At 40.8% G+C, this 26340-nt stretch overlaps 2 protein-coding genes across 24 annotated transcripts in view; one reads left to right on the top strand and one right to left on the bottom strand.

Moving 5' to 3' along the window:
• The window catches only part of dock7 (dedicator of cytokinesis 7), a 50833-nt gene extending 43384 nt beyond the window's left edge, over positions 1 to 7449 (bottom strand). For 21 of the 22 annotated variants that reach the window (XM_050056002.1, XM_050055995.1, XM_050055997.1 and 18 more), the window contains exons 1-7: positions 7325 to 7440; positions 3502 to 3601; positions 1825 to 2000; positions 1059 to 1127; positions 789 to 918; positions 426 to 638; positions 73 to 158 (exon numbers count right to left, since the gene is read on the bottom strand). In XM_050056002.1, the coding sequence (XP_049911959.1) occupies positions 73 to 158; positions 426 to 638; positions 789 to 918; positions 1059 to 1127; positions 1825 to 2000; positions 3502 to 3601; positions 7325 to 7362 (812 nt within the window). In that variant the 5' untranslated portion in view covers positions 7363 to 7440. Of the gene's footprint in view, positions 1 to 72; positions 159 to 425; positions 639 to 788; positions 919 to 1058; positions 1128 to 1824; positions 2001 to 3501; positions 3602 to 7324 lie in introns of all 22 variants that reach the window. The other variant, XM_050055994.1, reaches the window with a different exon arrangement.
• A 1399-nt stretch (positions 7450 to 8848) lies between these two features.
• Positions 8849 to 19596, top strand: atg4c (autophagy related 4C, cysteine peptidase). Of its 2 annotated transcripts, none has more exons than XM_050055472.1 (11): positions 8849 to 9030; positions 9151 to 9272; positions 10074 to 10157; positions 10697 to 10927; positions 12703 to 13042; positions 14219 to 14289; positions 15240 to 15442; positions 15847 to 15925; positions 16705 to 16781; positions 17273 to 17392; positions 17815 to 19596. In XM_050055472.1, the coding sequence occupies exons 2-11, from the start codon at positions 9197 to 9199 to the stop codon at positions 17980 to 17982; spliced, it is 1449 nt and encodes a 482-aa protein (XP_049911429.1). In that variant the 5' UTR covers positions 8849 to 9030; positions 9151 to 9196; the 3' UTR covers positions 17983 to 19596. The 2 variants fall into 2 exon arrangements, with proteins under 2 accessions (XP_049911429.1, XP_049911427.1); XM_050055470.1 differs by having other exon boundaries at positions 9148 to 9272.
• Positions 19597 to 26340: the final 6744 nt, after the last annotated feature.

Below are 26340 nucleotides of genomic sequence, written 5' to 3'. Positions count from 1 at the left end.
TCAGCAGAAAGCAGCAGTTAAAGAAAAGCACTAAAATGCTTTTTTTTCTGAAAAAGGCTGTCCACCACTTACTTCAAGGACAAGCACTTGACGAGTAGTCTCTGGCCAAAGTGTTCTTTGGGTACTTCAGGCACACAGTGGCGCTCGATGGGCTCCTCCTACACAATCACAGAGAAGATCACATACAAAAATCGGTAAAAATGATCAAAAGATCTGTGAATGCCGATGCTGTGATGAAAAACACTTAATTCATGCAAATATATTCATTACAAAGAAAATTACTGACATCGTGGGAATCATTTCAAACACAAAGATTGAGCTAATTGGCTTTGATTTAATTAATTAAACTGATTAACCTCACAAAAATGTCACTAAAAAGTAACAATTTATATTGGAAATGTAGCAAAGATAAAGGGGTGAACTACCTCATCCAGTGCAGGGTGCAAAGCAAAGAGTTCACGGTGGCGGTTGGATTTGCGATGCTCTTCGTTGTGCCTGTCAATCTCCTCATTAGGGGCACGGTCAAGGAGGTGAGGGAGGAGGGCGTCAGGGAGGGAGTTCTTCAAGTCAAAGATGCTGCAGGCCCAGCTGCCACGTGGGGTGTCGTCTATAGACATCGACCGCCGCTTCAGGTCATCCTACAGGGCAAACAACACAAAAAAATTTGCCTTGCATGCACAGCATTTTGTTAAACTCTTGTATTAAAATAAACATGGTCATCTAAAATATGTATATCACCAATCTGAAATATTCAAGAGGACTTTTTTTACAACTAGATGACTTGGTACCTGGTCATCTTGGTAGCTGCTGCTGTCCGGCATCTCATCCGCCTCAAACACTTGTTTGGGCAGGCCTTTCTGACGCTCTTTCTGCTTGTCTAGAGTGTTGGGGTTAAAGCCTGTACCAAGCTTATGGTATCTGGGGGAGAAACAGCCATTTACTTAATATTAACACTAAATATAGCCATAATATTGTACAGATATAATCCTAATTGTAAAGTGTTACCTAGTAAAATTGGGTGATTCAAACATTAATAATTCCACACAGTAAATCCTTACTTTCTGTTGACGACAGCCCAGTCTTCTGTGTAGGATCTGACACAGTCTCTGACATGAGCATCAGTGTCCCTGCAGCCAGACAGACTCAATCAATCAAACAAGCTTTATTTTACCAGCAAGAGTCAGACCTTAAATGCATTAGTCTAAGTGAATAAAGACGACAGGCTACCAGAGTGATGTCATTTATTCTTCCTGGTACATCAGACAGGGAAGTACACTCGCGCAGTTTGTGCCACTTCTTCTGATATACCAAGAGCCAGAGCTAAGTGATGACATCAAGCTTACTGATCTTTCATCTTTAAACATGTGGTGCAGCATAGAGACTTATTATCACTACTTTTAAAAAATGCCTGCATTTTCCTAAAGTCACTATAACCTCAAAATAAAATAACAACACAAAAAAATCTAATAGAAACATATGCTATAACTTGATTGCTATGATTAGATTACATAAATATATTAAACCTTCTGTATCAGTATCTAATACAAAGCAGCAAGGAAAGCTCAAAGGGAGATAGCACAGCCTAATGGCCATGTGGCATACAATTTAAAGAGGTCCACACGGCAAGTGATAATGTACACTGTATTGTACTACAATTCCCCAAAAAATGATCCCTCTATAGTCCAGTTAATATGAATAATTCCCTTTATAAACACTATTTGCTCTGGGTTCAATACTCAAAATGCTCTTACATGAGAAAGAATTATGCTCAATTCCACACCTGCTTCTACCATCTACAGTATTTCAACCACACAGCACTCTTACCCTTCCTCAGGGACGGCTTGCGCCACTGTGCGACACTCCCTGGGTGTGTGGATGACCTCAATATCATCTGGGGGAAACTCAATCAGATCTCTCAAGGGACCTGACTCAACGATGGGAGGGTGAGTGATGAGGTACTCCTCAAAATCCACAGGCTCCACCGCCTCTGTAAGGGGAACCTAGTGGGTGATGAGAGAGATCAGAGGGATGGGAAAAGTTAATTAGCTGTGAAAACATAGTCAGCTATTCAGTTCTCCTGTCTGTACTTCTTCCATACATAAATGCCTTGGTAAAGTCTTAAAGTCTGTAGTTTTAGGGCTTTAGGGGATTGATTTCCCACAAAACCTCTAAAGAAAGTAGCAGAGTTATGGGTTATTAGTCATTCCATGAATCTGCACCATGTAAAGCCCCAACAGGTCCTAAGATATGAGGTAATTTCTGTTATTTCTGTTGAGAGAGCAGTTTTGCTTTATGGATCGTCTTTAATTCCAAATAGGAGAATCACTTCTGAGAAAGATGCATGTGTGATTTGGGCAAATGCTTTAAAATGCCCTCGAGCTGATACAAGTAACCAGATTAGCAAGTGTGCTACTTCAAGCTTAGACTAATGGTTTCATGGGTCTTAGTCAGCTTCTAAAATGATGAACCCAGGGGGGAATCTTTGTTTCAGCAGGTTCAGTTTAAGTGTAAACGTGTGTGTGTGTGTGTGTGTGTGTGTGTGTGTGTGTGTGTGTGTGTGTGTGTGTGTGTGTGTGTGTGTGTTTGCTTCTCTCTTTCTCCCTCCCGAGGAATTTGAACACAAATACCTTTCACAGTTTAATTAAAAGCCAACTGTAGCCTAATTAAGGAGGAGGGGTGGTATTTGCCAGTGTTGTGGCTCAGGCCTGCTGAGGGGCAATTGGCATTACCCCTTTAACAAACACACTGTCTGACCTCATACATTTGTAACACTGCAGCAGAGACTAGATGTGGTGAACAGGACAATCAATGGTTATCTCTCATGGTACTTAGCATGACATAAACAACTGCAGTGCAGCAATTCAAACAACCAGAAATGACATCCTTGTCTTAGGCTGTAATATTGTGGTACGCTTAGACTGATGTCAACAGGTATCCCTAATATTAAATTACTGCACAACTGCACTGATTAATCAGTATCTGATGATACACGTCCAACATTTAACCACATTCTCAAACATTTTAAATCTGCTAAATGCTGAAATTTAATTAAAAACTACACTCTACAGTTGCACATTAAGCAACAGCAGTGAGAGATAATACTATCTTAGGAATAATAAAAGGTTGAAATTCAATAAACTTTAACTCATAAAATAAGAATAACAAAACAAAGAAATAATATATCATTGAGCTGAGCAGCAAATTGTTTTCCAACCAGCCCAGTGTGTGATATCTTTATACCAAAACACATAAAGGCATGTGAGCAGACAGTTCACCAGCTTGTGTGTTTGTTTCCCCAACACAGCAGACACCAGAAATGTACTTAGGCAAGTGTGAAAAATCAACAGCATTGCAACTGTTGAGAGCACAGACACTGTTGTTGTAATTTAGGCTGACGTTTTCAGACGGTGCAGCGGCAGCAGCTGTCACGCTCGTATGATGATCCAAGACAGAATGTCAATATCAGGCTCTGGCCTTTCGATGGTCTTTGAAACTACTCACTGTGTTGCTTGTTGCGGTCCCAACATTGAGGTTTTTGAAGAGTTGTGGGGAGCCTCCATACTGGCCAGCGATCTGCTTCCTGACCTCTGCTGCCACAGTCCTGCAAGCAGATGGAAGATTGGTGGATCGAGGAGGAGAGTGAAAACAGCCCATTTTTAAAAGTCTGTGCAAAGATCCATACACTAGATACTGCTGGCCTGATTGGGGCTTGCATTTAGGGCTGAAAATAACAGCAATACATACTTTGGTTATAATAATAATGGGATTAGGATACAGGTGATGTTGCAATGCACATACTGAAAGACTTTCAGCTATGACACATCATGATCAATGCTGCAACTGCAAGGCAATCTTGTATGACACATCCTAACACCTGTAACTGAAGAAAATAAAAATGCCTAAATTAAGCAACATGAGTTTGTAAGTCAGGGGAGCCTCTTTAGCCTAATAGTTAAAGCGTATACCACATAACCACAATGTCCAGCCAGGCATGTCGTACCACTCTCTCTCGCCTTGTTTCCTATCTCTCCCTACACTGTTGACTGTCAAATAAAGGCCCACAGCCCCCTTCAATACTTAGAACATCCCCGCTCCTTTATTTTGGAAGAATTAAAAACATTTCCACCATAAACTGATGCAGAAACTGCATAAAATTGGCGCAGGAAGATTCACCAGAAGGTAGGAAATGATGCTGATTCTCAAAATTTCCTGGGGAAGGACCTCTGAAACTCCCTTTTCATGTGTATCCACCCCAGTGAAATGAAACCTATGCCCTTGTCTGAGAATAAACAGAAAACTAAATCAAACTGAAACGCTTCAAAGCCAAATTAATCCTAGTTTAATAAAAATACTTAAGGCCCCAGGAATATGTTAGGTTTAATCTTCTAGCTGTGAAAATGAAATAAAAAAGAGTAATAGGCTAAATTGCAGAATTCATCTCAGTATTAAATTTTTCTGGAGGCATAAGGTATTTTGACGTTATCACAAATTGGCTAATATTATTCAATGATATTGTATTGTGAGATATTCTGTTGACACTTGGGGTCTAGTGAGACTTACTGCTACTCAACTAAAAGTATATTTAAATATTAGAAACACTCTTTTCACACCGCTGTATTTTGCAAAATTCAAATACAAGGCTATTAAACACTTCTTGTCCATCTAGGATTTTCTCTTTTTGTCTCATAGTCTTACTGTGTCGTCTTGGACAGCATCATATATTACACCCAGACAGAGAGGAACGAAACAAATATAAACCACTGGACCCCAGTGGTCAGCACAAAGCTCCTGATGTTCAACCGCTGCCGTTGCCACACACATACACAGGTCCTTTAAATCACAGCAACCAACAAAACCACTCCAAGACCTTTGCCTTGAACAAAACAACAACGCAGCAAGTTGCCCGATGTGACACAAACAAATAACAAGTTAGAACCAAGGATAAAGGCTATACACTGAACTCAAGGTGATGTCACACAGGTAACACAGAGGCTATAAGGATTTAACATTTGTGATAAACTTTTTCTTCATAACCAACAATCTGACCCATTTTTCCTACATCGTGAAAGCAAAATCATAATTGCTAGTTTGAAGGTTACTTTTACTCTCAGCCATAATTACTGTGATGGTGAGCAAGGATTAGGTGTGATTCAGTCTGCAAGGTCACAAAACCTCAAAAGTCTAAACAGAGTCTAGTTTCCCTAAGCTGCTATAGTGCTGAGTTCATCACTGTTCCTTCCTAAAAAATACAAGGTAGCAAAACAAGAGAGCTTTGAGCTTATCATCTTCAGCAAGAAAACACAACAACAGCTGCATGGTCCAACTTGCCAGCTTATGATAAACGTGATAATGTACTGTAGTAGAGATCCAGTGGCCTCTGCAGTGCAGTGCTGTCACAACTGGAGAAAAGCAAAAGCACTGAACCGACAAACACATTCCACAGTCCTCCCCAAAGCCTCTCACCAGACCTTTACTTAGCACTGACTGGTCAATGCACATGGGAATAACTTGATTAAACAAACAGCCTTTGTGGCTATCTTTTTAAGATGGCGACAACAATCTCTCTCAGGAACAAAATATAAACTTGTAGTGACTGAAGATCATATATATGCAAAGCATTCAACTGAGACATGTGATTCAAACTTGTGGGCAAAGCCACCAGCAATTTTAGTCACTTAATTTGCCACAACATGTGACATATGCTAACTCACTTCCATTACTAAAAGTTAGCATGCTTTAACAGGTACAACAGAGGCACTTATTCACTGCTGAATGCACAAAACTGAGCAAAGCAAAAAGAGTACTAATCTAAGAGTCTGAAAACAGCAAACAAGGTTTTCACCTTTATCTACTGAAGGAAGTTTTACTGAGACGTCAACTGCAAAAGACTTGAATAATACAATGCAATCTGCCAGCCACCTCTGTGAAGGTTATAATGCTCATTTTCTGTTTAAACTGTGTCACAGAGTTGTTGCCTTATCTCTAGGGGAAATGTTGAGGCTACAATTTGTGATGTCGTGGTACTGTTATTACACTGTAAGATGTATGCAGGTGTATAATCATCTGTAAGTTTGTCAGCTGACCATCCTATCATGCCTCATCCTGCGTGAATAACCTGCTATGAGGTGGGACATGTTCAATCCACAAAAATCAATATGAAACTCTCAATAACTGGATGTGGTTTTGATTAATGGAACTGGATTCATGCTGTAATAGAAATGCGTACTCCTCCAGTCCTGGCAGCAACAAAGACATGGACATCCTGCATAATCACAAGAGCTAGCACTTGTATTTTTGTCCTAAAGTTACATAAAGTAGGCTCATGGAGATTAACCGTTCTACAATTATAGAGGACATATTGAAGAGCATGTCCATGGCCTTTCATAAATAATCTCGTTTTTGCATATAGAAAATGAAAGCAACAGTGACAGCAGACATTCCTCCTTTCAGAAAGCCTTAGATCATCATGATAATCTCTCCAGATGGGTGTGAAATCTTGTTTTATCTGATAAAGACGTCTGACATTTGATCACAGAAAAGCTGAACCAAAAAGCAGACTGCGTTTATTTTTAGCTCATAATTACAAGAATGTCTTCCCTGTGGATTTAAATAAGCAGCAATATCAGTGATTTAAGAAATAATGTTGATAGCTGTAGGAGACCACAGTTCATCTCTACCAGATCTACAATATATATCTATCGCCTGGGATGATGGTATTTGACAGCTAGCACAAAGCCCTTTGTTAAAGAGATTACTTTGATCTGTCTGAGGGGCGGGGAGGGGATTAATACATCGCTATTTGATAACTGTTGATGGAGGCTTTTGTTTGCAGCCTTACTGTATTGCAATTATCTGCTCTCCTTTGTCATTGGGTTTTTACTTAAAACATAAGTCAACAAAGTTCAGCCTCATCTCTACCAGTAGTACCTAGCTACCAGTCGTTAGCAACTGTAGGCAAGATAGCTAGCTGTCTAAAATTAACGGTTTTCAATTTACAGTAAGTCCATTTCGGAGCGGGTAATTACTGAAAACCTAACTGCTGTTTTATACGTTTATTACAACTGAATTACATTTCGCTCCTTTGTTAGCATTCGGGGTGAAAAAAGAGACTAGCAGCTAGCAGTGTCGCTGTCTGTCTGGGTGGGTCTGAGCATCTTTGCCGATATGGCTAACGAGCGGCTAGCTCTGAGCAGCCAGGCTGTGCTTATGGCTGGGCCTCCTTCACAGGGTTCCCTCAGCGGTGGTCTGAGGGCGACCTACATAGAAGCGACAAAGTGCACGGTGTGCCTTTACCGAGCTCGTTTCGGGGTCTCGAGGCTTTTACCTGCTGATTTTTTGGGCGAAGGCGCGGCGTTCAGCCATGGCAGTGGCCGCTGATGTGCTTTGAAATTCCCAGGCAGGCAGGCAGCAGGCAGACTCCGCTTTCCACTCACTCACTACGGCCACAGGGAAAACGGGAAAAACGGGAGAATGGGATCATTACCGTAATCACCGCAATGGTGTGCAAAAGAACACACCCAGTGAAAAGCCCTTGCGCACCGTACTGTGGGGAATACACTCAAACAGCTGGGCAGCTTTACTTAAAGATTCTACATAATATTCACCTTTATAAATGTAATTTATCATAATGCATTAATACTCCAAAAATGTGGAATATACTTTTTCATTGTTATTATCAGATTATTTCGTCTTGGTCATTCAGACATTCAGACAGAAATGACCCCATACTTTGATTGACATGTTGTCAGTTTTATTTTAAATCTGATTTTACCTGGGAAATGAGACATACACAAACATAGAAGGCATTTGATCCTTTTAAGACAATGCAAAATAAACACAATAGTAAGTGAATAGTTGTATAATGTATTTTATATGTGTAATGTGGAGGTAGCTGCAATTGCATTTCATTGGTAGTCCTGTATTATATAAGATAATGACAATAAAGCTTAACATTTAATCTTAACCTCCTGAGACACTAGCTTTTGTTTGGTATGTGTTTTTGATTTCTCCTAACTATTTGGGATTAGGGGGACCTGATAGGTATAAAAAAAAACAAAGCTTTTTTTTTGAACAGCAATAGTTTTTGAAAAACAAGAAAGATGTCCTTATATGGGGAGGAAGATCAAGTTTAAATATTTTTATCTGAAAATACTTTTCCATTCTCAAATTAGTAATAGAAAACCAAATTATTATCATTATTATTACTTAGTTATTATAGTTAATGATGCTTTCAGTGATGTTTTTATTGATTGTCACTGCTTTTAAAGTGATCATTTCCCTTGGGAAAATTTGGTAGAAGTCCTATGATCTATATTTTGTAAAAATAAATAAATAAATAAATAATAAAGCTAAATAGCAAAATATAAAGTAAAAGATTATTGCAACAGCAAAAACTGTGGCAATAATAAGAAAAAAAATCTACAACTGATCAAATTAATCAATGATACGTTTCAATGACCCTGGCTACGGTAAATGTTTGGCATGGTGTTTGATGTGACCATGCATGTTTGACTGTTTGGTTTATTTCGAGTGAATAAAGAAACGTGTATTTTTGAATGTCCATCAAAACAGCAATGTAATCAGTGTACCGGCAGAAATTAATTTTAAGGTGACGTGATAAATAGTTTGGATAACAGATGCTCTCTGGCTTTTTATGCGTCGCCATGCCTTTATACAACAAAGTATGTATGTTTTGTTACACGGAACACCCCCAAAAAGCGGAGCATTGAGTCTAGACACTACGAGTCATCGAAAAACGGCTTAAACACCGCCCGCTTGGGCTACTTTGATCACTATATCGAAGGTCTACTTAGTCCCGGCGGAAACACCGCGAGATCACGTGATTTGACTCTTCTACTTCCCCAAAGTGTAAACATTGGTGACCGCAGGGTAGTGTTAAGTTAAACAGCGAGTCATGGGCGATATATAGTGTTAAACTATTGGTATTACAGTAATATACAATGTTGTTAAGTATGTACTGAGCTACAGAGCGACCGGAAGTGGGAAAAACTGAATCAAAGAAGCTCTAAGGTAACGAAGTGCTTTCTACAAGCTGTGATTACACGTAATTCTACATCGTGAAGTGATACTGATACAGTCAGCTCTCTTTCTCTTCCTTCTTTGTGCGTGTGCGCGTGCACTGTGCAGCAGGGTTTGTCAGCCGCGTGGGAATGGGTTACATTCCTTGCTGGTCCAAATGGACAATAAAGGGAGCGACGAGGTGGAAACATTGAAGACAAAGTTCTTGTCTGTGTGGCACAATGTGAAGTACAGTAAGTGATTTGCTTGAGGCCAGTACACACACAGACACACAGCCCTGCCACCCGAGCTCAGTCCTCTGTGTCCACTTTGTTTCTAATGTATTTATGCATCGCTGCTGGGCTGTGTCGACCTGCCTATATAGCCCACAATCTCATTTTCTTGACACAATTTGAATTAGGAAACCTAAACTGGAATTTATATAGGTGAAATCAAAATCAGCTTTATTGGCTAAGTATGTGTACGTTACACATACTAGCAATCCCAAGGACAGTTTCCATGGAGATAGAAATAGACATGCAGCTAAACACAAGGACAACACAGCTGAGCAAAGATGGGTAAAAATACACATAGAACTTTTGTGTATATACAAGTAGATGTAGGTGTGCACAATACTGTCTATACAAGTCAAAGTCAATACAGAGAGATCAACAACAACATATACTACAGACACAAGAGACTTCACAAATAAAAGCAAGCATCAGAATCAAATGAGACAAGAACCTACTGCTGTTGAGTCAGCCCTTAAAATAGTTCTTTGTCATTCTGTCCACTCTGGTTTGTGTGCAACACTCCGTTCTTTCAGCTCCCCAGGACTAAAGTTTCTGTTTACTTAAAAACACAATGGCTATTCTAGTCTATTATGCAACAGAAAGTGAAGAAAAACTTAATATTGTAGTAGGCAGGAATCGTGGGAGCAACCCAGATCATTGAATGATGGGTGCGCCAGCCAACTGAGTAAATAGGATGTCTCAAAGTTTTGTTTTTAACCATAACTAAAGCATAACATATTGTCTTTTCATTGTGTGTCATAGGTTGGGCTCTGAAATCAAAGACCTCATTCAGTAGGAATTCCCCAGTGCTTCTGCTCGGAAAGTGTTACCATTTTAAGGCTGAAGGTATGGTGCACACACACATGCACAAACACATACGACTACAATTAAAATACACAATGACGTATGCATTCATGTGCAAAGGCTTGACATACATACCCATTTATACTGTAACAGCCATATGGAGTGTAATGAGGACATAAACACACAATGTAAAACAGTTATAGAACACCACTCTGTTGATCATATTTAATTTCAGGGACCACAAATGTCGACAACAAAGCAGTGTAGCTACCACCAGCATTTATTTGTAACGATGCAAGCCTTAAACGAGGTAGGCTATTCATTTTCTGAGATGTTAGTAAAACAGTGGGAAGATATTTTACTTGTGTCATTATGTTACAGCCCTTTCTCAAAAAATAAAAATGCCCACAATAAATTTATCTGACACGACATAAGACATCATTCATGTGGTCCAAAACAGAAATAGCAAAAGGAATCTTAAAATGAATAATACATTATTAACTTTCAAAACTAGACTTTTCCACAGGACACAAGATGACAAACTGCCAATCATAGATCTAAATGTCGTTTGTGTGATTCAGATGACGACAGTGTCACAGAAGCTTGCTACGAAGCCTCCGATGAGGACTTCGTCATGGGGAACGTGGACGCTTTCCGCAAGGATTTTGCGTCCCGCCTGTGGCTCACCTACAGGGAGGAGTTCCCTCCCCTGCCCGGCTCCACGCTGACCTCCGACTGCGGCTGGGGCTGCATGCTGAGAGCCGGGCAGATGATGCTGGCTCAGGCGCTTGTTCTGCACTTCTTGGGCAGAGGTGGGTGGAATGATGGTGACCATACCTGAGAGACTGTAGAACACAACATGATCAATAGTATAAAAAAGAATACAACTTTTTTTTCCCACACAAAATTATGTTCATATTCTCTGGCGTCAATCTATGTATGAAGGGATATTTTTCTTTTTCACAACTGAAATTTTACCGCTAGTCCAAGGATTGAAATCAGACACTTCCCTGCCACAAGCCCTCTTCTTTAACCTTTAAAGTAAGGGGCCCCAAACTTTTTGGCTTGTGAAACAAAGCAGTGTCTATACTGTACAAAAGACATGAGCAGTTTAACCAAGTCATTCTCCCTTCTTAAAATGTTAAGTAAATAAAGCCTAAAATGATAGATAAGATAAGAATCTAGCATTTCCCAATATATTTTAAGTTCAAGTTGAAGTGCCTTTGGAGTGCTGGGAGAGATACTGCCAATATGATAGATATTTGGTGCCTGCTTCATCCTGCAGCTCCCCAGTGTTCATTTTTGGAACTACTGTATATCAATGTGGAGATGGGCACTGATATATCAACAGCAGAAGTCATAATTTAATGATACAAAGATCTAAATGGGACATTTATTCAGCATGTTAACTACAGTGGCTGAAGTTCTGGGCAACATAAAAATGTGGTATATCCTAGTTATAAAGAAACTGCAACTGTAACTTAGACTACAGATCATTACAGGTAATTTTGGAACACACTGCAGCTGTCTCTTGTGATAAGTTTCTTTATTTCTTTTAAGTCTAGTGTCTCTTTTTCTAAGCAGGAAGCCAAACTTGTAGCTGGTTTAGAGAGTTTCCTCTCTCTCAACCTCAAAAGTGAAAGTTTGATTTAATTGATGCGAGGCATTTAAAATGAGTGAATTCCTCCTGTCTTTGTCAGATCTATTGTCTCTCAAGTGTCCTCGGCTTTACAGGTCCACATAATGAGATGACTACCACTTTAATGCAGCCATTTAGAAAACAATATTTAAAACTTGTTCGTCTGTCAAATCTAAAATATGTCGCTAATGAAATATTTCTCTATAAAATGACTAATGGCCACTTAAGGATATTTATTGATCAATTTCACTTTGATTCACTTTGGATCAAGGTCATTTTGTTAATGCCTTAGACTCTGCTCTGGCCCATTTTATAGCCACGACCACTCCCTTTCTCTCCTCCTTCAGCTCCCACCCTGTTTGTAAGGCTAAGGCACCGTTAAAGTGAAATACTGGGACACTCAAACTTATAATTGAACGGAATGACGCCTATGCTGTTACTGAAGCGCACATACATCTGTCTGTTTAAGGGAAAAACCTTAAATTTCACTAGTTCTGAAAGACTTTTGTTCTCGATGTTGATACTCTAAAATGTAAACTCTAATGTGCTGGATGATCAGGTTCAGAGAGCCTCACAGATACCTGGTCAAATAGATGTCTTCCATAATTTTTTAAGGTTTTGAAAACCTTGAAAAACATATTTTCTGTGTTGTCACGTGACAGTAATTTTATCCTACCTTTTTAATTTTCTTTTTTTCATTATTTAAATCTCATCACTTGAAGTAGAGAAAGCAGCAGCCACTTCTACAAATTTGATCAATTCCTAAATGAGGATTTGTGTTACATATTCATCTCAAACTTATAAGAAACTCTGTAGTCTTGATTGGGGATTTCTTTCTTAACGTCTAAATTTCCCATGTGCCATCATTGTTTTGAAAAAATAGTTCTTAGGCCTTCTTAATGACTTTAAAACATTACTTTGTTTTATACATGACTTATTCCTCCGCAGATTGGACCTGGTCGCAAGCCTTGGCGCTCCAGCCGTTGGACACAGAGACGTGGACCACCGCCGCAGCCAAGCGTCTGGTGGCCTCTCTGGAGGCCTCTCTGCAAGGTTCCCCCAGCCCCTCCGATCATGGATCACCACCGATGCACCAAGGCCAGGCTCAGGGGTCTGCAGAGGAGGCAGATGCACATTTGAAAGAGATGTACCACCGCACTCTGGTGTCCTGGTTCGGGGACAGCCCCTCGGCGCAGCTGGGCCTCCACAGGCTGGTCCGCATGGGCCTGACGATGGGGAAACAGGCAGGGGACTGGTATGGGCCTGCTGTGGTGGCACACATCCTCAAGTAAGTCTTAAATTCAACTAATAAATTTGATTTAAGAGTAATTACTGCGTAATTACAGTAATTTAGCGAGCTAGCTTCCCTGATATCTATAGGTAGTGTGTTGCATAGTTTTGGGGCATAATTGACAAAGGCTGCATCCCCGATCTTCTGTCAGCTGTTGCAGGGAACCTCCAGTAAACCAGCAGCAGATGATTGCAGTGTTCTTGGAGGCAAATAGTTATCAAGGCAGTTAGCAATGTAGCTCGGTTCGAGCCCGTTTAGGGCTTTGTATACAAAGAGAAGGACCTTAAAATCAATTCTAAATGTAACAGGATGCCAGTGCAGAGCAGCTCAGACTGACCTGATGTGCTCTCTCCTCTTGATTCTGGTTCATAGCCGAGCTGCAGAGTTTTGAATGAGCTGAAGTCTCTCAGTTGTGTTTTTTGGGAGGCCAGTAAAAAGTGTGTTACAGTAGTCGAGTTGGCTTGAAATAAAGGCATGAATCAAATTCCTAGCATCTTTTTCATTTGGAAATGGTCGTACCTTGACTGTGATTCTGAGGTGGAAATGTGATGTTTTCATCACCTTGTTAATGTGGGATTGAAGCTTAGATCTGAATCAAGGATCACACCAAGACTTGTACCTTCAAATTTAATCCAGGGAGTTTAATTCCCACGATTATGAAGCAGCATTTCTCTTTTTGTTTTAGGGCCAACAAGCAGGATTGATATTACTAAGACCCAGCAGAATGTTCATAACTCCTTATTGAACTCTTTGAAGTGACTCCTGTGTAATTATTATATTATTACACCAACTAGAAAGCCTACACATAGCTGTACTGTAGGGGATCAAAGTATTTTGTGTTAAGCCAGCTTTATGCAATTGTGCAATATATTAAAATGCTCAAGTTGTATAAAAAGCTTGCAGATAAATGAAATAATGCATAGGAACTAGCATATACTGTATACCATAGAAAATTTACAGCATCTCACTCATTCAGATATATATTAATGAAAGTATCTTTGAATATACACACTGATCTGACACAAGTTAACTTGTAATTAACTCTGTAGTATCATGGTGATATACAGTATATATATGCCTGATGTTTACTTAGCATAAGCTCTGCATGTAAACATTTAAAACCCCTCACTCTCTCTGTCTCCTCTCTCCTCCTCTCCTCCGTCTCTCTCTTAGGAAAGCTGTCGAGGAGGCGATGGACCCTGGCTTGGCGGGTATAACTGCTTATGTCTCCCAGGACTGCACAGGTATGAAAGATGAGCCTGCTGTTGATAAAAACAGGATACTGGGCACGACGCCCAAACTGACCCTTCTTCTTCCACCATCTCTCTCTGCTGCTGGGAGACTCCGGCGCCGCTTAGAACGGTGACAGGAGACTCACTATGTCTATTCCCCGACAAATACATTGACTCCAAATCTATAACGGCCCGCTCCAACCTCTTGTTAACCCCAATAACTTGGGTTTTGATTCATGTTTGTCTCCTCCATAGCCGCAGCAGAAGATAGCTGGTGTGAGAGCGAGTGTCTTGGTGTGTTATGAGTCTGATATGAGGGAGGCACAGAGGGAATGTAGGAGGGAATTTAACCGTCTGTCCTTAATGGAGTTAATCAAATGTCAATCAAATAAATTGTCACTATTTTGCTAATCAGTTGTTAATATTCCTTGTGATTTATCAAGCAAATATGCTAAACAGTTTCCTGCTTTTCTGTTTAATACCACTGTAAATGTAATTCTTTGAGTTGTGGACAGTTGGTCTGACAAACAAGGAATTTGGAGACATTATCTTGGGCTCTGAGATTATGCAATGGCCATTTTACACCCTTTTCTGATGCACTAGAGATTAATCGATTTTACAATAATTTGTTAAAGTACTTGACAGATTGACAGACACAAAAGTCAAACAAAAGAAAGAAGCATATTTGCCCAAAATAAAATTTAAAGACACTCGTGATTTGAGTAACAAGAGCGCTAAGGTCTCTTAATTTTAAAAGCCACACTGTAAAATATCTCAAGATGAAGTGACATTTATGATACCCGTAACAAACTCTTACTGAAGTACGACAATTTTGCAGACAGTTATGAGAAAGATCTCATACTACAGAGACCACAGAGAGCCTGATGAACAGACAGATTGATAGACAGACACAGCAGACACAGAAACCGACAAATGACCTCTGTGTTATTGATCCTCCACAGTCTACAGCGCCGATGTCATGGATAGCCACAGGGCACAGAGAGCAGGGCAGACCTCTGCGGAGAGATCAGATGCCCCTCCCTCTCCACAGAGCGACCAACCAGTGTCTGACTCCACTCCGTCCGACAGCCGAGCCGTCATCATCCTCATCCCTGTGAGGCTGGGAGGGGAGAAGACAAACCCTGACTATTTTAACTTTGCAAAGGTGAGAGATGCGTGTAGGTCAGGGGGAAGTTTGTAGAACCTTCTGTCAGTCAGATAACTTGATCTTTTGGTGTTTGATCACTAGGGCTGGGTATTGTTACCCATGATCTGGGTACAAAAGGATCGAATGCAGGCATTGTTTGACTGGAGAAGTTTTGATTACTACTTGGTTCTGGGTTATTTTGTAGATAATGAAAGCATTGCGTACCAATACCCAGCCCTGTTGATCGCCAAGATGGACATGTAAGTAAGAGAAATTATCATACTGTAAACAGGAAGTAGTCACTGTGGGGATTGGTGAGTTTTACTGTCATTTAAATATAGTATGTGGGGAAACACAATGAAAGTATTTAGACTCGGAGTCAGATGTACTTTGTATTTCTCTGTCCCTCTCTCTGCATTTAGAGCATACTGAGTCTGGAGTACTGCATAGGCATCATCGGAGGGAAGCCCAAACAGGCCTGCTACTTTGTAGGATTTCAAGGTTAGTGTTAGCGTCATGCAAAACAGAGAAAGACACACACACAGAGAGGCTGGTGCGAATAACAGATTATTTTGCATAATATACCCTTCTTATGTGAAGAGACAAAGTAAGTTAATGTATTCCTGTTTGCGCGAGGAAAACGGAGAGGAGTGGAGATGGAAGCAAGTGAAGCAGGGCTTACTTTATTCTCTCTGACCCATCAAAGCCTCGCCCATTTATCACAAGTAAACCTCCCAAGTTGTGAGCTGTAATTGATTTCCATAGGAGGCATGCATTAAATTTCATCCGGGCCCCAAAGTGAGCCACTCTTCATCACCTTCAGGAGCCAGGAGGAACCTTCAGTTGTACATCTTGGCAGTCAATATTTACGCATTTACATTTTACCAATTTGAAATACAGTGGTGGATGATGTCTAAATGACAAGCAATACATTCTCCCTGCCAAGGCGCGGCTCTGCGCAGCATTTATCATATGCAAATAGTCGAATATAATTGCGTGTTTGTAAAAGTAATTCCCCCACACAAAAATTAAATGACAACCCCTTTTTTTGTGGGAGTAAAGAATGTGCTTGTACAAACGCATCTGATTATGCGGAATTTAATCCACCCTGGTGGATATTAAAAAGCAACAACCTTCTGGGAGGCATATTTGACGCACACAAGCCTAACAGTAGGCCAAGCGGGTGACTTTGAGCTACTCTGCATAGAAATTGGAGAGAAGCGCGTTTTTGTAATAATCCGATGTTTTTGAATAACTTGTCTTTTGTTTTGTCCTTGCAGATGACAGCTTGATTTACATGGACCCTCATTACTGTCAGTCTTTTGTGGATGTCAGCACCAGCGATTTCCCTCTCCAGGTAATGTGAAATTACACAGACGAGCTGACTGGGGCCCCAGTAATGTGAATTTAATAGTTTCTGTTAGTACTTAAGGGTATGAATCTTAAAGCAGCCCTCGGCCCAATTACCGAGTCCCTATCTGCTGATTTATTTGCTGCTCAGAAGTGTGAAGCTGCCACTTAAGAGAAATACGGCAAATACCGGATCAGGTACGGCGAGCCTGAATATTTCAGGACCCATACATAAAAATCAGCACACAGCACTGTATAGCAACTTTGTTTTATGCTTTTGCATGCAGTGGTATACAATGTGACAACACACCAGAGTTGTAAATTTATGGATGCTGTGACAGCAGATAAATAGGATTTCATTCATCAAATGATGCAGAATACATCTTATTCGCTGTTGACGCTGCCATGCAGTGTATGTATGCCCCGCAGTTGTTACACATCACCTGGCCCTTCAGCTTGATGAATATTTTCTGATGTATTTTGTCTCTTTTTGTCTAGTCGTATCATTGCCCCTCGCCAAAGAAGATGCCTTTCAGCAAGATGGACCCAAGCTGCACCATAGGTTTCTACTCTAGAAGTGCTCAAGACTATGAGAGAATCAGCCAAGAGCTTTCTAAGGTAGGGAATAGTACGGCACTACTTAAAATTTACTAACATTTCACAATTATTATTATTATTATTATTATTATCATGTTAGATTAATTCTGTTTTGTGTCCTGCAAATGTGTGGTAAAAGTTGACCAGTAGGTGGCACCCTTTAGCCATGAATCTGCTCCTACTTTGCTTCCTTAACCAGTCAACATGTTGGGTAAATGGTGCAAACCAGAGTCTTCCCTCCTCAAACCAATCACACTTCTGCTCAGAAGACTCTATAGAAATTATATTAAAATGAATATACTGTTATTTCTAAGTGAGAACAATTAAGGTGTGATGAAATACCCCTCGTTAGGTTACAGTGGTGACATTCAGACTGTTATGAAGTGCACAGTATGGCGTAACACCAGCACTCCTCTCAACACACTGGTCTGTTGTTGTTCCAGGTGCTGCAGCCGTCAGCGAGGGAGAAATACCCCGCGTTCACTTTAGTGCAAGGTCACGGCAGAGATTACAACCTGTCTGCAGGCCTGACCCCGGAGAAGAGAGAATGGCCCTTCATCCGTGACCCGCGGAGGACGGTCACCACTGCCGGGGACTTTGTGCTGCTTTGACGGCGCTGTTTAAAAGACTACTGACAGCCAGGGAACTTCTTCTTCTAATGAATCAAACTGCTCGATATCCAAAGCCTCGTGTCTGAGCCTGACGTGACGCTGAAGGTTACGGAACTTTTTTTTTTAAAACTACAGTAATTTAGTTTATACGTTGTTGAAAACTTTGTTGCTGAGCAATATTTGCCAAAACTGTCATTAACTGGTTGGACTTGTATTTGTTGCCCGGCAATGTGGGCTTGCTTAACATTTTGTCAGGGAACCTTGAGACATTTCTGTTGGTGCTCTGCTTAATTTAATGACCGAAAATGTTTTATATACTCATCTAAAGAATAGGAACATCTAGGGGAACACTATTCATTTTGCACCGTTATTTGTGATTTAATGGACTTGAGACAAGGGGTTGATGGCAACGATATCAGTGTGTCACATTTTGAGAGATTTGGTGTCGGATTTTTTTGCACATTACATCATGTTGAAGAAGTCTAAAAGGGATTTGCTTACAATGACCACAAGGTCCAGTTCAGCACTCCCACATGGGCATGTTTTCAAGGCTAACAGTGTCATAGTTACCATGACTAAAATCAGTGTTGGCCCACTTTAAAATCTCTTCCCAGGGCCACACCTACAGCATTTAGACAGTTTTCTGTTGTTAGCACTGTGCTAAGAGGAGTATTGTAAAAGCCTTAATTAATATGGGCCAAGGCCTCTCTCTTAAGATTGAGCCAAGTAACTTTTCCAAACTTCTCTGCCAAAAACTTGTCATCAAACAAGATGAATTCTTCACCCGTCTGAAACACCTCGACAACAGAAGCATATGGGATACCCTGTTCATAATCCTGCCAACATTTCTTTGTATTCACACTAGGGCAAATTTCTTTCTCCAAGCAATAACACATAATGGTGTTGTATGATGATATTTGCTTGCTTGCCTTGTGTGCTTTTGAGTAGTATTAATTCTGACTGAGATATGCATCGCAGTGCAATGTGACCAGTGGGGACATGAAGTCATGCGTTATGTCTTACCAAGCACTGTCTGTCATAAGTTACCCTTTACAATTGAATTCTTTACATGTAAAAGTATTTACTGTTTGTCTGACACACACTGAAGTCAAGACATAAAAATACTCCTTAGTCGGATCAGATAATTACACTATATAGTTACACCACATAAAGAAATCCGAAACTACATCAGCTTTTAAAATCAATATTATTATTTGTATATGTTGTGTGCAATTAACAATTTTGGCCAATTATTTCAAAGCATTTTCTAACATTTCATGTTGTATTCCTAATGTGTATTTTTTATAGTCTCCAGCATTGAGTTGCTAAATGATCTTTTGATTTTTTTTAACTCATCACCTCTACGTAATGTACACTTGAACATAAAAGAAGTGAAGAAGTGCGCTAGTTCACACGTTAGGCTGCAGAAGTTGATCATGCACTTTGGTTTTTACCTTCAAAACACTGAAGTATTCCAACTGTTGGATATTTTTCATGTGCTTTTCTGCATTAAAACACCTGCATTTCTGTTTGCATAAATTAACTTACAAAATGTAAACTGATTTTAACCCTGCCAGGAGAAACAAAGATTTTGAATAAAGTCAAATATTTGATTTTCTTAACCAGTTTTCTTCTTTTGGGTCCACTTGAAGAATTTGACTCTAGTAGAATAAAAAAAATAGTTTGCTTCATTTTCTGTGCGAGATACAAACCTCAGTGGTGTGTTGAAATGTATTCAATCCCTTTCTCTCCCGGTCAAATGTAGTAGATTAAAACTAATCGTACGTGCTAACCATCTCTACAGCCCATTAACCAGGGACCGGAAAAAATGTGACCCAGTGACACTGGCGGCAATTGTGTTCCTCTGCGGAGGAAAAGAAAATATCCTTGTGTGCAAAGCTCTGTTACCATGGATAATCTGTGTGTTGCCCCCTTAGTTTGAGCTATGCCGGACTGTTTTCCCGCACAATACAAATTCTTGTATTATGATGAGCCTTGCTTTTTAAAGGAGGGAACTGTCCCATCTGTGAGGGAGCCGGGGCAAGGGTGAGGATGGATGGACGGACAGGAAGAAGAATCCCTCATCTGTTCTCTTCTCCACCATTGAGAAGCAATGGCAAAACACATAAAGGCATCATTTAGATCCCCCCGTCTGATCTGTGTCTTCCTCAATGTCTTTTTTTTATTTTATTTTAGTGGACGGCCGAGCGGCTGTTTGGACAGAGCGGGAACATCAAGTATGCAGGAGCAAAGAACCGGCGGCATTCTCCAAATCTGGAAGATGGAAGGGTTGAATGGACAGGAGGGAGGTGTGGGGAGGGTGGGGTGGGACATTTGGGGATTTTTGTGAGAAACATGAAAGAGCATTTGTGCTGGGGGGCACACAGCGCTCTGAGGGTTCACTGTGTTCTCCATGTATTTACAGGGGATGTATGAATATTTGATTAATGAGACACAGGCTCAAGGGAAATGCAATAAGCGAGCGGTGGCTTTACAAAGCAAGCCGATCACACACACGCATGAAGACACATACACCACCCTGTTTCCCGTTTAACACAGCTGCCTAAAGTGTCATTGACATTGCAGATTCCTGAAAATCTAATCTGCAGCCGCGCAAATTCCTCACAAAGAGGGAGTCCATGAGAGTCATTCCTCTGTTCCACAGATGGATGGATGTGTGAGAGGGAGGGGTGCACGTAAAAACCCAGAGACGCCCAATAAAGATTTTATTTTGGTGTCATCCACAGGAGGAAATGGCTTGTGGCATGCAGCCCTTAGAGGGATCAACAGGGAAGAGGGATCAAGTAAGACCTTCTAATATCTAGTAATCATACCTGTATTAGGGATAAACCCCTGATTAGGCTTAGTCCTGCAGGCTTCACTGGGACAAGGAGACCTTTGGGACTTAGTCCATGAACTAAAGTTGGGATCTGAGAACAGCTGGGTTAATCTTGATACCAAGATAAGCTGTTAGAGGTTGAGATGTGAGATGTTATCTTCAAAATATTACAGAAAATGGGAAAGAAAAGCAGATACAAAAGACTTAAAAGTATTGGTAAGCTTCTGAAAATGTGTCTTCAACATGAAACTGGGATAAAACTCTAAAAATCCAAGTGCATGTAATACAGTATTAATCATATCATTTTATTGTGACATTACGCATAATGCAAGAAAGTGCTTCTTCCCTTTGAGGCCTATGAAAGCCACACATATTCTCAGCACTGAGTGGGGTGTCTCAAGCTGTCTGAGTCTCACGCACACCATGTCAGCACATAAAACAATTCTCCTTTCCATTATCAGATTATCAAATTAGTGTAATCTAGCTGTGCTGAAGAAGATGACTGTGATGCACTACAAAGTGTCGTTTCTATTCCCTCCAACCCTGCGGTTCTCAGGATTTCCTCCAGCCAAGATCAGACCATGATGGATGACACTGAGAACATCCAGGAGAATTAGATTTAACAAAAAGAGAACGACACAGGGAGAAATGTAATATGCACAGTGTGTGTGTGTGTGTGTGTGTGTGAGGCTGTGTGGATGTGAAAGAGCTAAAAAGTGATGTGTCCGGTCTTTTCCATTCATGAGTAGTGTGTAAATTTATATGGATGAGTGTGTAGTTTACACATGTACGTCTTGTGTGTAAGTCATTCTAAATCTTAGGTGTCACACTCCCTCCTTGTCTTCACACCAGGTGCAGGGGTGCTAGATTTATACCCAGTAGCCCTTGCCCACCCTTGTGGAATGCCATGCATCTTCAAACAGGTACTTCACTTTGAAATCTCATCTCGGCGTGATATCTCTAGGCGGCTAAATATATCCGGCTCCCGGATCCCGCAGCCGTCAGAGCGTAAATACCGCCTGCGCTGCATCAGACTGCATTCAGAGTCTCAAGTCTGTCCACGCAACTGTCCACTTGTCTCCACCCGTCTCCTTCTACCAACTCACCCCCCCCCCCCCCCATCTATCCCGTTCAGAGGAGCTCCTGGAGAAGTGCTGAGGCATTGCATGCCTCACACATCTCCTCTGGGTCGAAGCCAGAAAGATGTCATGATGATGATTAATCAGCACCACAGGACAGGAGCTTTAAGGGTGCTCCACCATGTGAACATGTCCCACAGCACATATTAGGGCAAAGGTACTTCAACTTTATTCACACTTGATCAAACAGGAGACACATAATTTCAGCTGAATTAAAACTGCTTTTCTTGTAATATACAGCTCACCACCAGGGCAGAATCAACACATGGCAGAAAAAAGTATGTGATCCTTTAATGAACCAAAGACTCATCAGGGGACGTCACTGACTCTCAGTGGATTCATATAATGAGCTGGTTATATTACAAGTACTTTATTTTTTTTGCAGAATAAATATTTTAATGATTCCGATAAATTGCAATTTTAAAGTCAACAGACATCAACGTATTCATGTTTTAGAGGAATGTAAAAGGTTTTGGATTACCTGGATTTGTCTTGCAGTTTGTGGCTCCAGCTCACTGGGTCCCTGAATGGGATAAGTTTAGAAATTGGATGGACTTTTCAGTGGCGTAAGGTAGTTTCGACGGTCCCCAGCGAATGCTAAGATGGGCTCTTGTGCATACTATTGTGCACATATCGTCTCATCACATGATCAGAGACTTGAGATTGGCTAAGATCAACATACGTATTACCCAGCAATCATCTTTGCATATCCGCATATAAAGAAATCATTAATTTAACAATATTAATAGTTTATTTTAGTTTATTTGGGATAAGCAGTATAGTTTTGTTATAAATGCTGTTGACTATTTTACAATAAGAAAAAAAATATGACAGAGATTTGTCTGCCTTTTTCATATATAGACTAGCAAATGGCACTGTTTTTAATTTAATGAGAGTTCTTCATTGAACACAGGCATATTTCTGAGTTGGTAATCACTCATAAGGGCCCATTCTCCACCCAACACTTTGTTGGAGGGCCCACTCTCTCCATGGGACCCCCCATTTCACGGGCTCCAGCACAGCCACCGTGCCTGCACTGTCTTTATTTACGCCCCTGGGACTTTTCTACCTATGCACACACACACGGAAAAGAAGGTCAACAGAAGACCAACTGAGTTTCACTGGTTTTATTCAATATAGTTTAGAGGTCAAATAGAGATCAGTTTAGGTCTGATAAGAGTTGTTACTATAAATGTTGACATCATTCTTTACAGTCACAACACCTTCAGTAAAGAGTAGCCAAGAGTTGGTGTAAACAATCACTATTTGAACTGAAATGAGGAACTTGTCTTTAGGACAAGGTCGGTGGGGACTTTTGGAGAGAAAATATTCATTGCTTCATCATAATTGAATTGTTTTTATATTAGATTTAATATGGATAGGTAACCAAAAAACAAATAAATGTACTGTGTGGCATCGTAGCTCAGTATGACCATTCCCTTTGTGCTTTACTTTACTTAAATAATGCAGCAGAACTCATGAGAGGAGGCTGTGATTGTTTTGCATCAGAGTCTTCCTCTCTTCCTGCTGAGAGGAGTGTACCATGGCAGAGGCCCAAAGCAAAGCTCCTCACCTTGTGTTGGCTAACCTCGCCCGCCTGTGACAACAAGAAGGGCACTGGAGTTAACATTTAGATAACGGATGTGTGTGCCGCTTTCAATTTCCATTCCTGGTGACAGGGAATCTTAGGAGCACATCACGGGTTGTGTATGTGTGTGTGTGTGTGTAGGTGTGTGTGTGTGTGTGTGTGTGTGTGTGTTGGGGGGTGGGGGCACTCCTGTGTTTCCTGCATCTCAGGGGTGATGTGGAGGAACGCCGAAATTCCTCATTCTGCTGTCCTCTGAGGCATGGCCGGCCCTCTGTCAGCTTTTACTAACCAGATGCATCCGAAACGGGCGCCGAGGTTGAAGGCAGGGGATATTGCCTGCTGTGTAGCTGTCGACTTGTTTCTTATTGCATGCCTGTGTTGAGCAGGGTGGCAAGTGTGTTGTGTGTATGCGTGGATGGGAGGGTGGAGGTTAGGAGGGTGTCAGCCTGTCTGTGTGTGCGTAAACGTGTGTGGCAGGACATGCTATGAATTAAGGAGTGTGTATCATCCACACACACCCACACACACACACACACACACACACACATCACAAGTCTTTGCTCAACCTGACTCTTGGATTGTAAGTAGCATCAGTCTCTGCAATGCTGTGGCCTGTAAGCTTTGTCCAGTGACTGCCTAAAGACAATGAGTGTGTATGTGTGTGTGTGTGTGTGTGAGAGAGAGAGAGAGAGAGAGAGAGAGAGAGAGAGAGAGAGAGAGATAGGGATAAATCAAGGGAGAAAAACTGAGAAAAACCCATGTGAGTTTTTTTTCTTTGGTTTTTTTTCTCTTTTTTGTGTGTGTGCATGTAACAGTGTGTGTCAGTGTGTGTGTGTGAAAGGTATCCTCCATCCTGTAGATTTGTGTCTATGTGTGATACTTTGCAATCTCATCTCCATCTAAAACTCCTGCAGGCCCCGTGCACCATTATCACGCAGTTGCAATAAAACCCACAGTAATTAAAGGGGATCTGGCTGTAATTGCCTCAGTGAATCAACTTAATCAGCACCTGTGCTCACAGTCAACCTAATGGTGCAATCTAACCTTTTAATACCCCAGAAATTAGAATTGTAAAAAATTATACACCTGATAATCATTCTGTATTTTGAAACTCTTGAGTGGACAATGAGTGGACCATTGTCCAAGGCAAATATTAAAGCTGCAGTCTGCTGAGTGCGCAGATCTGGGAAAGTGTGTGTGCGTGCGTGTGTGTGTGTGTGTGTGTGTGTGTGTGTGTGTGTGTCATAGAGAGAGGGAGAGAGAGAGAGAGAGAAATGTCAGGATGATGACATCACACAACTAAGTGTTTACATTGGAACTGAAGAGATTAGTTGACTAATTGATTGGTCGATCAGGAAAAATGTAACAATTTCATAACAGATCATTTTTTCAAATTATCTTGGGGAATTTTTTTTAAAGATTTAGTGGCTCTACTATGATAGTAAACTGAATATATTTGGATTTTGGACTGTTGGTTGAGGAAGAAATGCACTATTTTCTAACTTTTTATGGACCGAGCAATGAAAGAAAATAATTATATAATGAAAACAATTCAACTATCTGCAGCCCTAGGTCATAAGATGATAGCTGATGCCAAAAAAGTAACATATATGGAGCGGGAATTAGAGATTTTCAAATTTCAAAATTTCAGAGCTTCTTGCTTCTTCGTGCTGATCTTCAAGGGAATGAAGAGAACTGGGGAGTCGAAAAGGAGGAGCTGTCATATTAACTGTGTCACAGCATTCAGTTTTATGCAACCCTCCTCTGTCTGAGTATGAACTGCTCTGCTCCACAAAACAGATGTGGCATGGTTTGCACTCAGTTGAGAAACAGGATTGGATGGTACAAATACATTCCCTTGGAAAAGATGCAGGAATGAATTTCACTTTGCCAGTTTCTGGATTGACCAAACATCCAACAGAGAGCTTTTTCAAAGCAGACATTTTGACTTTTCTCATAACAAGAAAAGCACAGGTGGAGCTCAGACGGTGATGATGGCTCTGTTCCATTTGAGTGTTTTAGTAAGCTGTGACAACTAGCTAGCATGCAAGTGGAACAGTTACAGGAACTAATAATCCTATTATTTAGAACAGTGCTTCTTCCCATGACATGGTAAAATATCTCATATGAAAAGGGTCTGTTGAGCTCTATTATCTTCGGACTTTAACTTTCTGAAAACAACCACAGCTTTTTATTACAATGCAGTAGCTTAGTCCTGTAAGTCCAGTAGTTTTGCTCCCAAACTGGCTGTTGATGACTGTACAAAACACTTGCATGTATAACTGCAGTGTCCCCTGTTTAATTTTGGCCTGAGACCATTGTTGCATGTTGTGCCCATCTCTTTCTTTCCGTGTTTCCTGTGCTGTCACTATCAAACAAAGGCAAAGTTCCCCAAACAAATCTTGCAAGATGAGGAAGAGTTCAACACTGGAGTGCAGTGATTCAGCAGATACCAGGTGGTTCTATGTGTGGCACAACCTATAAAGACCTTGACCTAAATATAGCCTGTAGGGAATGGTAGTTGCAAAGGAGTGCAAAGGGGCTGTGCGTGTAGCCTGACAACTGCTGTGAAAGCGTGTTTTAAAGAAGCACACATGCAGATTACTTCCTCGTTGTTGTCTTTTAAACTCACGAGATGGAAAGAGGTGTGAAAGAGGTGTTCCAGTTTTCAGTGCATACACTATTAAACAATACAATACAACAACCACAAGAAAAAACACAGATAGCGACACAGCTAAAATCATGAATAAATTAGTGCGCCCATTACTCTCGCACCGCTGGGCCCACGGCCT

Source organism: Epinephelus moara, chromosome 10 (assembly GCF_006386435.1).
Source record: "Epinephelus moara isolate mb chromosome 10, YSFRI_EMoa_1.0, whole genome shotgun sequence".
In the NCBI taxonomy this organism is placed as follows: Eukaryota; Metazoa; Chordata; class Actinopteri; order Perciformes; family Serranidae; genus Epinephelus; species Epinephelus moara.
Note: the sequence above shows the minus strand (reverse complement) of the source record. Positions and strands in the feature narration are given on the sequence as shown.

Bases quoted from the DNA above. Each gene is read 5' to 3' on its own strand.
- atg4c (XM_050055472.1), top strand. From the start codon at position 9,197: ATGGACAATAAAGGGAGCGACGAGGTGGAAACATTGAAGACAAAGTTC. The intron at 10,928-12,702 runs GTGGGTGGAATG...ATTCCTCCGCAG, and splicing joins TCTGCACTTCTTGGGCAGAG to ATTGGACCTGGTCGCAAGCC. The intron at 15,926-16,704 runs GTTAGTGTTAGC...TTGTCCTTGCAG, and splicing joins CTACTTTGTAGGATTTCAAG to ATGACAGCTTGATTTACATG.